The 16,549-nt window shown below is 40.7% G+C and overlaps 1 protein-coding gene across 1 annotated transcript in view; it reads right to left on the bottom strand.

Annotated features, from left to right (window-relative positions):
- ATP10B (ATPase phospholipid transporting 10B (putative)) overlaps positions 1–16,549 on the bottom strand; it is a 274,165-nt gene that overhangs the window by 17,957 nt on the left and 239,659 nt on the right. The window contains exons 16-20 of the mRNA XM_040443917.1: positions 13,506–13,827; positions 10,659–10,735; positions 9,177–9,302; positions 1,770–1,970; positions 619–699 (exon numbers count right to left, since the gene is read on the bottom strand). Coding sequence (XP_040299851.1) covers positions 619–699; positions 1,770–1,970; positions 9,177–9,302; positions 10,659–10,735; positions 13,506–13,827 — 807 coding nt within the window. The remainder of the gene's footprint in view (positions 1–618; positions 700–1,769; positions 1,971–9,176; positions 9,303–10,658; positions 10,736–13,505; positions 13,828–16,549) is intronic.

Consider the following 16,549-nt stretch of genomic DNA (forward strand, 5'->3'; position numbering starts at 1 on the left):
ATTCTGTTTTCCCTGTCCAGGAGAAATACGGATTATATTCTGTTATCTTTGTTCCCAGTCTTCAAACTGGGAACCAAATTGAGATGGGGCTGGTATCCCTTGCTATCTGTATTCTTGCTTTTATTTCAGATAATGTAGTATCCTTTATTATCAGAACTTATTTCCTGAATGTGTGCTGCCTTGTCCTTGAAAGCAGAAACCTAAATATAAATCAAGGGTTGTAAATTCAAATACCTTAAATATTCAAGTAAGAAATAGTAAATGAGTGAAGAGAGCTAGGTATAAGACAAAATGGAGTGTAGGGAATATGGCAAACTGAAGAACATGCACCCCATCTAAGCAGGGCTGTGAATCAATTCTGGATTTTTGCCACGTGGCAAAAATGACCCAGTGTAATGACAGTTTCCAGTTTTTTAAAAGGTGACAGAAATTAAGATGTTTTGGAAAAAATTCTAATTTTTCAAATACCCTGAGTTGGATATAGTCTGCAGACCACCTGTTTGGATCCTCTGTGCTGCATCATCCAGAAAGACACTACTAGTCTAGGATTCATGTTTACAGTACCAGTTGCGATCCACTCTGTGATTTGTATGATTAGAAAGGGACTATGCGACTTACCAGGTAAGGAATGAAGAAACAGACAAGGCTCTGATAGAACGCATCCACTATGCAAATCCAGAAAGTCATAGAGTTATAGCACTGCCAGGAAAGAACACATCAACCACCATCAAAGAAAGCCTTTGTAAGGAATGTTCTTGTGCTATCTGGGGCAAACAATAGGGTATTTAGAATGCTTTTTATCTTAGAGGCAATAGAATGGGACCATTAAGAACACAGACCTGGGGGTGACAGACCTTAGTTCAAGTCCCAGCTCTGCCCGAACCTTATGATCTTGTGAAAGTCACTAAAATGCTTTGATAATTGCTTCTTCTTCCATAAAAAAGGATGAAAACACCAACTATCTCCTTGGGTTTCAAGAAATCTAAATGTGGTTGTGCTGTAGTACCTAGTAAGTGCTCAGTTATCAATAACTGTCATTCATTAGCACCACTCTAGTGCTAATACACAACGGGTAAGTTTAGAGATTCTAAGGTTTCTATATAGCATCTGAAAGGGAGCTCTCCATCACAGCCCAGGATCACAGATTCCCAAGAGACAGGGCTCAGTGGCTTCAGAGACCAGTGTTCTCATTTTGTACTTCACTGCCCATGGTCTGGCTTCTCCAAATCACTAAGGGTTTCAGTGTGACCTCTGTCTTCCAGGAAAACATTCTGATGGTTTCCCAGGCCTTCTTTAGTCTACTGGCTACCAGCAAATTCTAGACCATGTATAATCTTGTGTTCTAAGCTTTGTATTCCCCAACATGAGTAGAAGCCCTTATTTATCACCCAGTGATGAGCAAACTAGCTTTTAATCCCAGGGGTTCCCAAACCAAGCCTTGGGGGTTCTGTCAAAGGCCTGGAGAAAGGGCCCAGTTGAGGGCAATGGGATCTCTCTGCATGTCCTCTCCACATTCAACTAGGGCAGTCCCATGTTACTTAATTAACAAATAACTAAAAAAGAAAAATACCCACTGGTCTGGTCCATCGCCCTCAACAGCAAATGCGAAACAGACCAGGAACAGGGAGTCGAGCTACTGGGTCACAAAGGAGGTAAGAGGCAGGGTAGTGACCAGAGTGTAGGGCCCCTAACCCCAGGCCAGTGCTCTTTCTCTGACACCTGCAGGGAGGATTCAGAGACAGGGAGGAGTTGAGGCCCCTCCAGCTTACCTCAGAGTTTTGGCCACTCTTGTACAGCTCTGGCAATGCCAGGAGTGTTTCTGCAGAGATGTCTTTATCGAGGACTCCAAAGATGAGAGGAGGCAAGGAGGTGAAGAAGAGATTAAAGAATATCATCTGCCAATAATCGATCATGGTGGAGCCAGAGAAACCACAGAAAAACTGGTACCAGAAGAGCAGGTTGACATAACACTGTAGGCAGAAAGAGTGGCCTTGTGAGTGAGGACCCATGGGCAGTAGTCAACAACCGCTGCTTAGAAGCCTCTGGCAAGTCACTATGCTGACTTGGAGCTTCCGTTTTCTCATTTGTGACATGCAGAGTTGTGTAAGCATCAGAGATAACTAATCCATAGAGCTGCTGCTGCTACTACTATTACTATTACTGCTCTTCGGGACCTGATGGGAATTGCACCAACTTGTTAAGGTAAGTGTAATGGGGTGGTTAAGAGCACAGGTTATGGAGGCATAAAAGGCTGGTTTGGAATGACTACATCTGTTATTTACTAGCTGTGTGAGCTTGAGCAAATCACTTAACCTTTCTGAACATCATTTTGCCATCTTTCAGATGGGAATAGTAGCATCTTAGACCATGGCACAGGATATCAAAAGGCAGTAGTTACGATTACTAGTGTGGGAAGAGAAGGGGGTGTCCCAGGGAAGGGATGATAGAAAGACCAGATCCTGGGCAGAAAGCCTGGTGGGAAGATGACTTCATGAGATTTTCCTCACAATATATTCCTAATGGTGATGCAACTCAGACAGGTGAGGAAGAGTATCTTCTCCTTAACTGTTGCTTTATGGTTTCTGAAGCTGTTTTCCACTCAGGACTGCCCACCTGAGAATGCAAACTGGTGCAGCCACTCTGGAAAACAAAAAATTAAAAATAGAACTATCCTGTGATCCAGCAATTGTTCTACTAGGTATTTGTCCAAAGGACACAAAAATGCTGATTGAAAGGGGCAATGCACCCCAATGTTTATAGCAGCACTATTGACAATAGCCAAAGTATGGAAAGAGCCCAAAATGTCATCAACTTATGAATGGAAAAAGAAGATGTTATGTGTATATACGTATGTACATATGTATATGTATACACACACACACACATATACATAAAATGGAATATTGACTATCAAAAAGAAAACCTTTCTGTTTGCAACAACACGGATGGAACTAGAACACACACTAATTGAAATAAGTCAGAGAAAGACTAATACCATATGATTTCACTCCTATGTGGAATTTAAAAAACAAGACAGATGAACATAGGGGAAAGGAAGCAAAAATAAGATAAAAACAGAGAAAGAGAGACAAACTATAAGAGACTGTTAAATACAGAGAACAGAGTTGCTGGTGGAGTGTTGGGTGGGGGATGGGCTAAATGGGCAATGGGCATTAAGGAGGATACTTGTTGGGATGAGCACTGGGTATTATATGTAAGTGATGAATCACTAAATTCTATTCTTAAAATCATTATTATACTATATGTTAACTAACTCGGATTTAAATAAAAACATTTTTTTAATTAAAAAAAAAAAAAAGACTGCCCACCTGAGATGGGCTGGGATCACTAGTATTGTTTACCCCCCTGCGATGTGGCTTGGTGACTTGACCAAAGTCATCACTTAAGCTGCTGCTCCCAGTGCTGGGACCAGAATGTCCTGTGTGGCTGAGGCACAAAGGGTAAAAAGTATAGTAAGAAATTGTTCCTTAGGTTTGTGTACAAACTATAATGCCCATAACCTAACTGCCAGACTAGTGTTATTTTGAAAAGGATGTAATAATATGGGCATGTTAATATTATTAGTGACACCAATGATTATACTGGAGCTTCTATTTGTGCCAGGTGTGTGATATATATTATAGCATATTAGTATATAGTATATTAGATGTGCAATAGACCTTATAATTTGTCCCGTGTTGAAAGATTATTGCTAAAGATAGGACATATTATATTAGTGTTATATCTCAATGATAATATTATTAGCCCCACTCTACAGATAAGGAACCTAAGGCTCTAAGATACTCAGTTACTTCCTGCCTAAGTTCAGAGCCAGAAAATCACACAACCAGCATCTGAGTTTCAAGCCTTCCTCTTTGACCATTCCTAAACTTTCTCAATCTCCTATTGGATTCTACAATAACAATGCTGACTGAGAGGCTTCTAGCCAAAGAGCTCCATCCTTTGACTCTTCTGGTGACTAGTGGGAAGTTTTCTGGCTCTGAAAGAGATCCTGATGTCCTGAGATTTCCTGGATCTTGCATCTTTCTGTCCAAAGAAGGGAGAAGGCTCATTCTCTGTTTACTGAGCTACAGGTAGGTTTGAAATGCACTATGGGAAGACTTTGAGACTCCAGATCGACAGCAACCACTTGTGCACTGGACATGGTGGGTTTAAGAAGAACTGAAGTACTGAAGTTCCCTTGATACTATCATTCAGCAGCTGTTATGAAGCTTTGACTTTCTTTCCCCTTTGAGAATCTTGTCTTGCTTCTCCCTCCTCAGCTAAATGGGAAAAATAATAACTCTTCTCTCTCTTACACATGGGTAGGTCAAGTGGCTCAGATGAGGTAAGTGACCACACCAAATGCCCTTGGCCACTTGGGGCTGGAACTGTGACTTGAGGCTGTAGTACCCTAGGATACCAGAGCTGGAAGGGACACCATCTTACAGATGAGGCCAATAATAGCAACAACAGCAAATAACAATAGCAACAAAGACACATAAAGCACATACTATATGCTAAGCTATGTTCTGACCCATTAAATCTACCTAGCAGCCCTTTGAGGTAGTGATTACTACTCTCATTTTACAATTTAGGAAACTGAGCCTCAGAGAGGGGTCAAGTCATTGGGCTGGGGGTATAGAGCTAGTAAGTAACAAAATTGGAGTTCAAATCCAGAGGTTCTGGATGCAGAATCCATCCTCATGAACTTGATGTGAGAAGTGGATGCACTTGTTAAAGTGAATTCAAGATCAGAGATCACAGTTCAGTCTCCGGCACTAATGTCCAGAATCCTTGATTCTACACTATGAGAGGCCAGTAGGATCCATTTTAAAGTGCTAGAAGTGGGGAAAGTACTGAACACAGAATGCTGTGATTGGCAGTTTCTTCCAGGGATGCCAAGGGAGGAAGTTTGCCAGTTATAGGCCATGCTCTGATAGTTGCAATGTAGATTTGGTCCTTCGGACTCTAAGCCTCAGTCTTTCCTCTCCGTCAACTTCATCTCTCCAAATTCCAGCTTTTAATTTGTGCAATCTTATCTGGTGGATGCTGTGATGCTTGACCCAGTTTTCACCCAAGCCTCAGACGTAGGCTAAAGCCAAGGGAGGAAGAGAGCAGTAACCTTGCTGGTGTCGGAGGCTGTTTGAAGCTCTGTGTCCAAGTGTGATGATCTCATCATATGATATTTCTTGAACAATTTATGTTGAGACACAGTGCTAGAGATGCTTGGACAGTGGACAACACACAACATGGTTCAGAGTGATGTCTGCCTTCAAAGAGTTTGGCAACCACTGGAGAACAGGCTTCTTAGACCTCTAGGAGGCACTGAGTGCCATGGTAGTGAGGGCATTCAGTCTGGGGAATTTGGAGTACAGTAGAACTAGATCCAATCCCAATTCTGTGATGTACTTAGTTATGTGACCTGGGTAACCCCTCTGGCTTTCAGCAACCAGATCTATAGAGAGATAACTGTCCCCACCTCACAGGGTTGTTAGCACCTGCTGCCATCATCATCATCTAGTTTAATCTGGACAAATGAAGCATTTATTATGTACCTCACACATGTAAGCTCATTTATGCACACAGTAACCCTGTGAATTAGGTAGTATCTCCCTTTTACAGATGAAAACACTGAGACACAGAGCTTAAGTAAATTACTGAGGCCATATTGCTGCTGAGTAGCAGAGTGGGGCTGGGATTTGAACCCAGTCTTGTTCTAGCACATACTCTCTTAACCCCTATATTACACTTATCTCTCATAGTTACATACATACATAAAGTTCTTAGCACAGTGTCTGGTATGTGGTAGGTTCCCTGTAGATGACAGTGGATGTTAATGTTAATAATGCTATGCCAAACAGTACCAAGTTGTACTAAGTACCAAAAAAACTACAGGAATCAAGGGTGGCATGGGGAACGTTGGTGACCTGGGTGTTGGAGGACTAGCATTTACTGAACTTGTCTTACACTACACACACTGCAGTATTAAAGGGCTTTAAGCCCTAGTCAGAGCAACAAAACACTGCTTGGATATCACTTGCTCATTTTTCCATAGAAATACTCTTACTGAATTATAATTTAATATTGATTTTTATTAAGGGTTGTTAGGGAAAAAGAGTGGCCATATGGAGGTTAATTTTCATTTCCTACAAAAAAGCCACTGAAGACAGTTTCCTGAAGGTTTTTGTGTGACCTTTTTCTAAGGATTTCCTTGAATAATTGATCTCTGCATTTAAAGCAAAGAGAGGGTATTCCTCATGAAGAACTGGTCTGCTTGTTTTAACCAAACATTTAATACTTAGCATCTTATCTGAAGTTCCTGGTGCAAACTACCTCTTCTCTTTCTATGGTTCTGGTCTGTACTTTTATAAATTTCTCTTGTAACTTCCCTATTGCTTTGCGTTCTTACTGTAAGTCACGTACATCTCGTTTGGAATTAGATATAGCATATGACATAAAATTGTAAAGACTCAGGTTGTTAAGCCTCTTTTTCTTGGCAGGGAAACTGGCAAATTCTTCTTTTAGGTCATAGCTTAAATGTTATTGTCTAATTTATTTGGTCAAGAATCTCCTGGTGATATGTCCATAGCACCCTGACCTTCTTTGAGGGAGATGTGCCTAAGAAAATGTTTGTAAAACTTTAATCTCCTTCCCCTATACCAGTGCTTCTCAATCTTTAAGGTTCATACAAATCATCCAGGACTCTTACTAAAAGTGCTGATTCTGAGGTAGGAGGCCTGGGATGCAGTCTGAGGATCTGCATTTCTAATAAGCATCCAGGTGATGCAAATGTGCTGGTCCAGGAGCCACATTTTGAGAAGCAAGATTTATTAAGACGAGGAGATGACAAACTACTTCCTGGAGGCTGAATCAAGCCATAAATAAGGTTTTATTGGGACACAGCCACATGGATTCATTTGCATGCTGTCTTATAGCTGCTTTCATGTGGCCGCAGCAGAGTTGAGTAGGTACAATGGGCTATATTGCCCACAAAACTATTATCTGGCTGTTTGCAGAATAAGCTTACTGAGCCCTGATTTAGACTGTCAGCCTCATGAGGCAGGGACCACGTCTGTCTAATTCTCTATACCCAGTGTCTGATAAGGTTCCAGACACAGCTGTTCAATGATGATTTGAATAAATGAAATAAATCTTTGCTGTTCTATTGTCCCAATACTCACCCTGGAGTTTAACACTGAAGTGTTTCCTTCCTCCACAGGTCCTGTTAGGACCTTGTTTGCTTCCACTTCCTCTGGTTGGAATCTTTGCACCTCTGAGGGCACCCACTGAACCTGGTGACAGCCTCACGGAGACTGGGGCCTGCGTTTTCCTCCCAAGTAGCTACAGTGCAGTAATTAATTCATTGTTCAAATTTCAGAGCATGCAGGGTTTTAATCCCCTCTGAAATTGGTTTTGGATGTGGAAGTCATAGTTCTCCACCCTCTAATTGCAATGGGGAGATAATGCGCATCAGTATCACAATTTCGAGCACGGCATCGGGCTGGAAATAAATACCATTTAAGCTTTGAAAGCATGGCTGGCTGGAAACGTTTCCTTTTCTATTTCACAAATTTAATGCAGAGAAGAGGTTGTGCTTATTCAAAAGAACGGCTCCTTTGGAGGCAAGAAAAAAATTAAATGGGCATTTTGAATTCTAAGTAAACAGCCTTTCATGCTCAGAGTGAGTTTCAAGTTAAATAGAGTGACTTGTTTGCATAGACTTGCTGAATATTACCATCCAGTTTATCGAATTTACATTATTTTTTGTCATGCTGTTTATTTACATACACATTGAACTTTGCACAAAAATGCTCACTCTTGAGCAAGGGCAACTGTGACATGCCTAAATCAGGACTGGGAGAGTGGAATAGGGGACACAATGCAATTTCGTAGCTGCTACTTGGCTAATGCATTTTTCTTCTACCACCCTGCTCTTAATCCTCCCTTTTTCCTTATGCAAACAGGAATAGGATTCTATTTGCAGACTCCTGGGGATTATTCAAAGGTCCTTGAACTAGGTAATGAAAACTCAGTTCCCCTGTCCCTCCCCACCTCCCCACTTTTCAAACAAGAGCTGCTGACAGTTTTAATGCCTCAGTTGGTGTGTGCCTGCTTTGGGCCCTTATCGATAAGACAGAAATGAACTATTTTTCAGGAGAAATAATGGTATCTTCCTAGGATTGTATTTTATAGTGTTACATACTTTCCTGAGCTCTGACTCTAAAGCCTCTTAAATAATACTTCTAGGGAAGAGGGAGTCATAGTGTCTCCATATTACTGATGAGGAAACCAAGGCTCAGAGTGGTTAAGTGACTCTTCCAAGTTCACACACCATGCTAGAGTCAGGCAAAACTAAAATCCAGATGATCTCCCCCTTTAAAACATTTTTGCTAATAGATATTTTATTTAAATATCCTGACCTCTGTGAATTCTTTGCTGAGAAGGCTGGCAAAGTTGAAGTGATACATAGAGTCTCAGGTGGAAGCCAGGAGACTGGTCTTAACCTGTACTCTCCCAAGGGATAGGCTATAGCTCTTGCATTGGGGTGGCTCTATAGGGAGAGAAAAATCTCAGATACATGTCAGGCTAGTTATTCGAGTTCTTTCTTCCTTGCAGTCAGAAAATAAATCTCATTTATGGAGCCCATCTAAGAGTAATGACAATAGGAACAATAATAAAAAATAATGGCTAACTTTATAAGGTGATTACTATGTGCCAATCACTTTATATACAAGCTCCCATTTAATCCTTGTAGCAAATATACAAGAAAGGTACTCTTATCATCCCCACTTTACAGCTGGTGAAACTAAGGTGTAAGGCCATTATCAAATGTAAGAGCATAGATTTGAACCAAATAAGATTGACACAAGAGTCTGTGCTTGTAACCACTCATACTGCCTTCTGTGTGCTTTCCATACAGTATTGCTAATGCTTACAATAACTTCACACAATAGTCTTAGCCCATTTTACCAAAGAAGAAATTGAGGCTCAGAGAAATGAATTACATTGCTCAAGTTCACAGAGCTAGTAGGATACAGCCTCAGGATTCAAAATCCAGGCCATCCTGACTTACTCCCTTATGCTGAAAAGGTTTGTCTACCACTGTGGTGGGAGCTGGGTCCCTGGCTGGGCCTCCCAAGGCCTGGGTGGGAGGTTGCTATAGGGCTACTCACCACATTCTTGTAGAAGTAGTACACCACCATCCTGGCTAGGCGTGAGTAACACCAGTGGCCATGCACAAGCAGCAGCTTCTTGAGGTGTCTGAAGCGGGAGATGGCAAAGTCACTGGACATGACAGCCTGAGAGGGCAGAACAGAGACATCAGCCTCTATCCACAGCTGCCAGTGAACCACAGAGACTCCCTCAAGGGCCATGCTTTTTCCTAGGTCCACGGCTGGTAGGGCCGAAAAGACCCTTTGTAATTATGTGGCACCCTTGGGTGTTTCACCCCATCCTCTCTTCTGGAAAAGCCAAACCTTACTAGAATCCAAGAAAGGCAGCTTATAAGAGAACACTGGTCTAGTCTGGCCCTTCGTCTCCTTCTGTTTATCCAATAAACAGTAACTATGGCCTAAAATGTGTTGGCACCATGCTAGAGATACGATGGCTAACCAGAGAGTAGGGGCTTCTGTGCAAGTAATTCTCAAACCTCTCAACTCCCTTGGTCACCTCCTGTGGCAGACCATTTGATCCATTCTTAGATGGAGCTGATGGTTGGATAGTTCTTCCTTTACATGGAACTGAAATATGTCTTCTGTCTTTAGGATTGCTTAGAACAAGACATAGCTCTTAGTACTCTTTTAAGAGTATAAAATTGAAATATGCCTGGTTATAAATCCTGGTGTGAGTCTTGGTCAGACTGTTTAACCTCTCCCAGACAAAGTTTCATTTGAAAAAACAAATGGAGTAATAATTCCTAACACATGGGGTTGTGATTGTTCATGTTAATTGGAATATCAAGTGAGGTGCCTAGTAGAGTGCTGGCATATGGTAGATACTCAAAAGGTAACTGTGTTCTTTCATCCTTATCAACAAACTTAGGCAATACCTATTGTATGCACCAGAGGTGAGAATATGATTGTTAATAGTTCAGAATGATAAGGTGGGGTTTGTTTTAATGGGAGACATTAGTAGCTCAAGTTATATGCTTGTCCCAAGCTGAATTTTGACTTAGGTATGTCTATTAAAGTGTACCTAACAATTTATAGGTCAATCTAGCCATCAAGACTAAAATGGCAATTGAAATGTGTTTTCAAATGTTCTTATATCTGTCACTGCTCATGGAGGGCACTATACCCTTGGATGTGGGTATAGGCTACAGGGAGGAAATATGGAGTCAGAGGAAGGCTTAGCCCTACCTGAATGGTTAGGCACTCTTCGGCTTTAGAATACAGGTATTGCCAGCTGTCTATAAAAAGCCAAACATCCTTCTATTTTTCTCTGTACCAGAGGGACTGGGCAGCAGGGGTATAGTGATGGAGGTTATGTAAGAGGAAGTAAGTTACGTAAGAAGGAAGCCCCCCCACCCCCCAACTCTAAGATGATAATTCTGCAAAGCTCTTGGGGAGAGATTCCTCCAACACTGTGGGGGAATTCCATAACTCTCCAATAAGGAGAGTTAGGGTAGAAAGGAGAAGAATGGAGGGGAACAATACCTGCAGGCCTTCCTGTCCAGATATTCCAATTCCAATGTCGGCCGCATGAATCATGCTTACATCGTTTGCTCCATCACCTGAAAGAAGAGAGGTCATAAGGTATCTTTATTGCTGGTCTAATTGCTGCATGACAATGAAAAGGGTGTTACATGAGTGGCTCTAATGTGTCCCCATTTGTATATAATCGAATCCTTTTACAATGCTCTGATTAGTCCTATAGGAAAAGTCATTGATATTTGGCCTGAGAGAGGTTTTTTTCTTTTTTGACAAGAAGCTCTATTATTCAACAAATGTTTATTGTGTCTTTTTTTCTAGGCACATTAGGTATTGGGAATACAGTAGTGACTGAGACTTGAGCAGTGCTTTACAGTTTACAAAACAGGCCTTCACAAATGTTACAGTGGACTTTACTAATGAGTAAATGGAGAATTTGAGCAAAGTAGAGATTTAGCAAGGGTAATACAGCTAGGGAAAAGGTCCAGGAGCATTGGCACTAAGATCTTTCTGATAACTTTCCTAACTCAGTATAACTTAAAATACTGACCATATTAAGACTGCTAGAATGTCTGGACAGCTAAATCATCAAAGATTGTCAATAGTGTCCAGGGACAGGGATGGTATTCAGTTTTGTTTCTGAATATAGGAAAATAGGATCGACTGGGTTTTTTTGGTTGAGGAACATTTAATCACACTGAGTTCCCATTTAATGAACTAAGTTGTTTCAGAAAATTGGAGGTTAGGGCATGGAAATACACGTATACACATAGCTTCCAGTACTGTCAAATAGCTTTTTCTTGATAATGGAAATGTGCTATATCTTTACAGTCAAAGAGGGAAACCACTAGCCCCATGTGACCATTGAAATGCAGCTGGTGAATTGTGTTTAATTTTAAATTTCCATACCTATGCAGAGCTGGGTGTCAACCATTTTGGACAGCACAGCTCTATACAATTGAGGCTTTCCTTACAAACCTGGCTTTTCCCAGAGCTTTATCTTTCAGAATAGAGTTTAGCAAACTTTTTCTGTAAGGGGCTGGATAGTAAATATTTTAAGCTCTGTGGCCAAGAAGCAAAATTGAACAACTGTTCTTGCTGAGAGGAGTCTTTTACACGTTTCACATTTAAAAACATAAAAATCATTCTTAGTATCCCTGCAAAAACATGTGGTGGGCTGGATTCAGCCTGGTGGACTGGTTTGTGGACTGCATTGTCTTTATTCTCCTCCTGGCCACACCTCTTTTTCCAGTAAGTTCTCATAATAATATGTAATTAAATTTATATTAGATACCATAGAGACTATGGGATTGGGAGAATTTTCTTCCCTTAATTATTTGGCAATGAAATTTGTTAATATTAACAATTTTCTCACTATAAGTAGCCATTATTTTTGTAATGATTACTTTTTTTTCATGGTAGCATAACAGGACATAATTTTTATCTTCCCCATGGCAAACAAATCCACCCTTTAACCTCTTCTGTTAGCAAACTACTGGAGTAGAGGTGTGGAATCATGCCATTGCTTACCCTGCTGTTTTTATTTCTGCCTCTATGGCAGCAGAACCAATTTCTTACCTCAGGGAGTCAGTCCTGGGCTGTTGCCTTGTGTGTGTCTAAAGTTTTGAAGAGGGCAATTCAGGGAATAAAATTAGGATGCAGTTGCTAAAGTTTTGCTCCCTGTATCCTGTCTACCCACTCCTCCCCTCCCCTTTTTGTTTTGAACTGCTTTTACCTGAAGAATGGGAGAAAAAAACAATATATAATATAGACTTATTTGAAACGCCAGGAAGGAAAATCTCTTTCCATGTCTGTGTAGGAAGGATAGAACCTGGAACCATCTGCAAGAATATCCTTAAATGAATGCAATATTTACTATGCGCTTGGAGTGTGCAGAGCATGGGATGAAATGGTATGTATGATATGGTCCCTCTATTCAAGGAACTCATGGTCTACTGAGCAGACCCTCACAGAAGGCAAACCAGTGCTCTGCAGCTCTGAGGGCTGTGTGCTGTGGGAGTTCTCAGAGATAAGGAAAGTTAGGTGGGATTAGAAGAACGGGTGTTTTATAGAGGAAATAGCTTGTACAAAGGCCTGGGAGTGAGAGAGATAGGACAAACCTCATGGAGAATGGAGGCAGTTCCATTTGACTGGAGCATGGAGTTCAAATGTTGGGGACAAGGGTTTCTGTGGTTAAGGACATGACTGGAGGGTTAGCAGAGACTACATCATGAAGATTCCTGCAAACCAGGTTTGCTTGTTGATGTAGGTACAGTTTTTACTTCTCTGCCTTAACCATGATTAAAGTTTAGTCTCTTATGAGAAATTTTTTCATCAACCAAGAGGCTAGCATTTGTTGAGAATGTGCTTTGTGCTGGGCCTTGTATTTAGGAATGAACATATGTGAAAGGCTCAGCTTGTAAAATCTCCCCACCAGCCATCAATACGCAGAATATCAAATCCACAAACATCTTAGGTTTATGTTATTATGCCATGTGTTAAGTATCGAAAGGGAAATGGTCTGCATCCCAGAACTGATCGGCCTGAGTGTACATTATTGAGTTATGTGAATGTTCTGAATTTGAGGCCTCTTTTGGCTTTGACCTCCATCCAAGCCCTGTTTTCCTTTGTGACCTGCTAATCCTCAGAGCTGTGAATCACTTTCTCACTCTACTTAGCCTCTGTTTCATCTCCAGCTGCCACGTATTGATTGTCACTTTGAACTCTCTCAGTCTGAGAAAATGATCCTCAGCCTGGCTGTCTCAATTTTGATATGTGACCTCCCACCTCTGGCCCAGGACTTTTGTCAGATCAGCCTTACAAGCTGCACCCACATCTCAGCATGATGGGTACCTATGGAAAGGGTCATGACGCTCAACTTGTCTCGCACCAGCTTGACTATCATACTCTTCTGGAGAGGGGTAGAACGGCAGCATAGGACAGACCGGCAATACTGAGTCAGCTCTAAAAATTTCATCTCCAGCTTTCCCTGGAAAATGGCATTCAATGTCTTCCCATTGATGACCAATCCAACTTCTGGAACTGCAGCTCTTGAGGTAGGAGGTGGTGTCTCAGAAGGTAGGCAGAGCCCAAAGAGCTTGCGGTTTGGCTTCTGTGGTCCATGAAATTGCTTCACTTCTTCCAGTGCATAGTTAAGGATGGATTCACAGGTTTCCTATAGAGTCAGAATAACAAATATGGTATTAATAAACAACACAGAAATGTAGGTTAAAAATCTCACTTTATCTTTTAGTAAAATAGTTATGAAATTCTACCACCATAGAGATTACCCAGGAATCATTTTCTGATTCTTACATTTCTCTTCAACCTTTCAAAAAGCATCAAAGCAATATTAATTTGGAAGCAAATTAATGGCAAAATAGGAGAGACTGCTAGGCAATGGGAGTGGAAATAGCTCAGCAAGATGGGGAATGATACAGGGATGGTATAAGCTAATAAATATGAATGTGATGGTAAATAATGGTAATATGTCATGATAATACAGTGCTTTTTATTTCTTACAAATAATTTTGGTTTTCCTGAGGAAACTGAGTGATGAGGAAATTGAAACAGTGAAATCTTTAGTAACTTACGCTAGCTCATCCAACTTACTAGTGGAGGCAGATCATCACTGCTTGAATTATCGCTTCCCAGTTGAAAAAATACACTGCGTGTTTACCTGTTGATATGAATGTGTTGCTCATACATGTTAAAACTGACTATGAATGTGAACATTTTACTGATGTAAAGAAACTTATTTTTTCTGACATTTACCTCGAAACATAGTGAAGAATTTATTTCCTCTTTTACTTTTGATTATATCAGAGATCAAGTCAGATTTTGGTTCTAAATATATCCTTAGTAACTTATTAGATTTTGCAACATTACTTTCAAATAAAGTTGTGGCAGTCAGTATTATTGATTTTAATAGCATTGTTTTGTTCACATGATCTTTATTTAGCAGTGTTCTTTTATCCATGGCAAGGATGATGGTTTTCATTTAGTATAGTCCTAAAAAATTATTTTAAAAATAAATTTAAAAGTGTTCAAAGTGAGTTAATTTAAATGAATTCATTACATGAAAAAAAGTACAGGTAATATGTGGATTTAAGCAAAAATTGTGAACATTTTTCTGATATGAAAGGTTTGGGGACCATTGATCTAGAAGCTTCTGAGATTATTTGGGATACTTTCTTCTGGAGTGAGCAGAACTGCAGTTAATCATTCCCTAGTCTTCCCTTAGGGGATGCTAAATTGAGTGTTGCAAGCAGTAGGGTATGCCCAGAACCTAGAGGGGTGAGAGGAAGCTGTGCCAGGGGTGGGTGGTTATGCCTGAGGCACTTATCTGGGAAAGAGATCAAGATAGTCCTTGCTGGGAGTTGAGGCCAGCATAAATTATATAAATTCCTCCAACGCAGGACTGCAGGAAGTCACTGGAGATATGTTTCAAAATAAAATTTCTGAATTTGCTTATTTCAAAGTATGATGTAATAACCATAATAGTTACCATTCATTTAACCTTTAGTATATGCCGGGTACTGTGGTAGACAGCCTCCAAGATGGGTCTCAATGATCCCTGCCATCCTGGGATGCATGCCCCTGTGCAATCCCTCCCCTTGGTTATGAGCCACACCTAGCAATTCCTTTCTAATGCAGAGAATTCTGCAAAAGTGATAGGATGTCACTTTCCAGATTAGCTTATAAAAAGACTTGTGGCTTCCAATTTGGCACTCTTTTCTCTCTCTCTTGGATGGCTTGCTGTGGGAGAAAGCAGCTGCCATGTTGTGAAGCAGCTCTATGGAGAGGCCCATGTGGTAAGGAAATGAAGTTTGCCAGCAATCATGTCTGTAAGCTTTGAGGATGGCCTTCTCTTCATTCCCAAACAACCCACTAGTTGGGGCCTTTAGATGAGCCCACAGACCTGACAGGTTGAATTCAGCCTTCAGAGAGACTTTGAACAGAGGTACCCAGCTAAGCTGACCCTGGACTCCTAACCCACAGAAACTGTGGGATAATAAATGTTGGTTGTTTTCAGCCACTGAATTTTGGAGTGTGTTAAATACTGTGATAATAAGTATTTTTCTTCTATGATCTTATTTAATCCTCCCAATAGCCTCTGAAATAAATCTTTCTAATCCCTATTTTACATATGAGGAGGGTAAAGTTTAGGGAGGTATGATATCTGGACCATATTAAGCTTTCAATATATGCTACTAATAATGACAATAATCATTTCTGTTATTGGTTTCCAATGCTCTAGTTCCTTCTAAATTCCTTGACAGACCAGCACTTCCACTGATGATGATAGTAATTCTCTCATTTTATGAAAGAGAACCCTGAGGTCTAGAGAGGTCCCATAACCTGCTTACAGCTTTAAGATACATAACAAAGAAACAGTAGCCCTAAATCAATTTATAATGAATTAGGCAGATTAAAACCCTTGGAGGAAATATCCACTGAATACATAATTATATTAAACTAAGGTTTAAATAAATCTGAGATTTGGAATGGATTTCTGTTTTTGGCTTAACATATCCATGTACCCACCACTTTTTCTCAGGTATAAAGACTAATCTTACAGGTTTAAAGGACTCAGGGCATGGGCTGGTCCTAACATTCAGGTACCATCAGGGTCCCAAACATCTTTGAATGATTTAACAGTGACTGAACCAAACATGAAATGTGACACGCTATTCCTTAGGAACATTGGATAATTAATTGCTAAGCATCTTCAGCTTCCTATAGGAATGCATTGTATTTAACAGAAACCACAGAAGCCCACTCTATCCCCCTTGGACTGGCTGACTCACAAGTTTGCCCATGTCCTCCTCCTGAAATTACCTGAAGTGAAATGATCATTGCAAACAGAATTTCCATTGTGAGTAGGGCAGGCAGAC

The sequence above is a fragment of the Herpailurus yagouaroundi genome, unplaced genomic scaffold (genome assembly GCF_014898765.1).
Source record: "Herpailurus yagouaroundi ecotype Mexico unplaced genomic scaffold, PumYag 29, whole genome shotgun sequence".
Classification (NCBI taxonomy): Eukaryota; Metazoa; Chordata; class Mammalia; order Carnivora; family Felidae; genus Herpailurus; species Herpailurus yagouaroundi.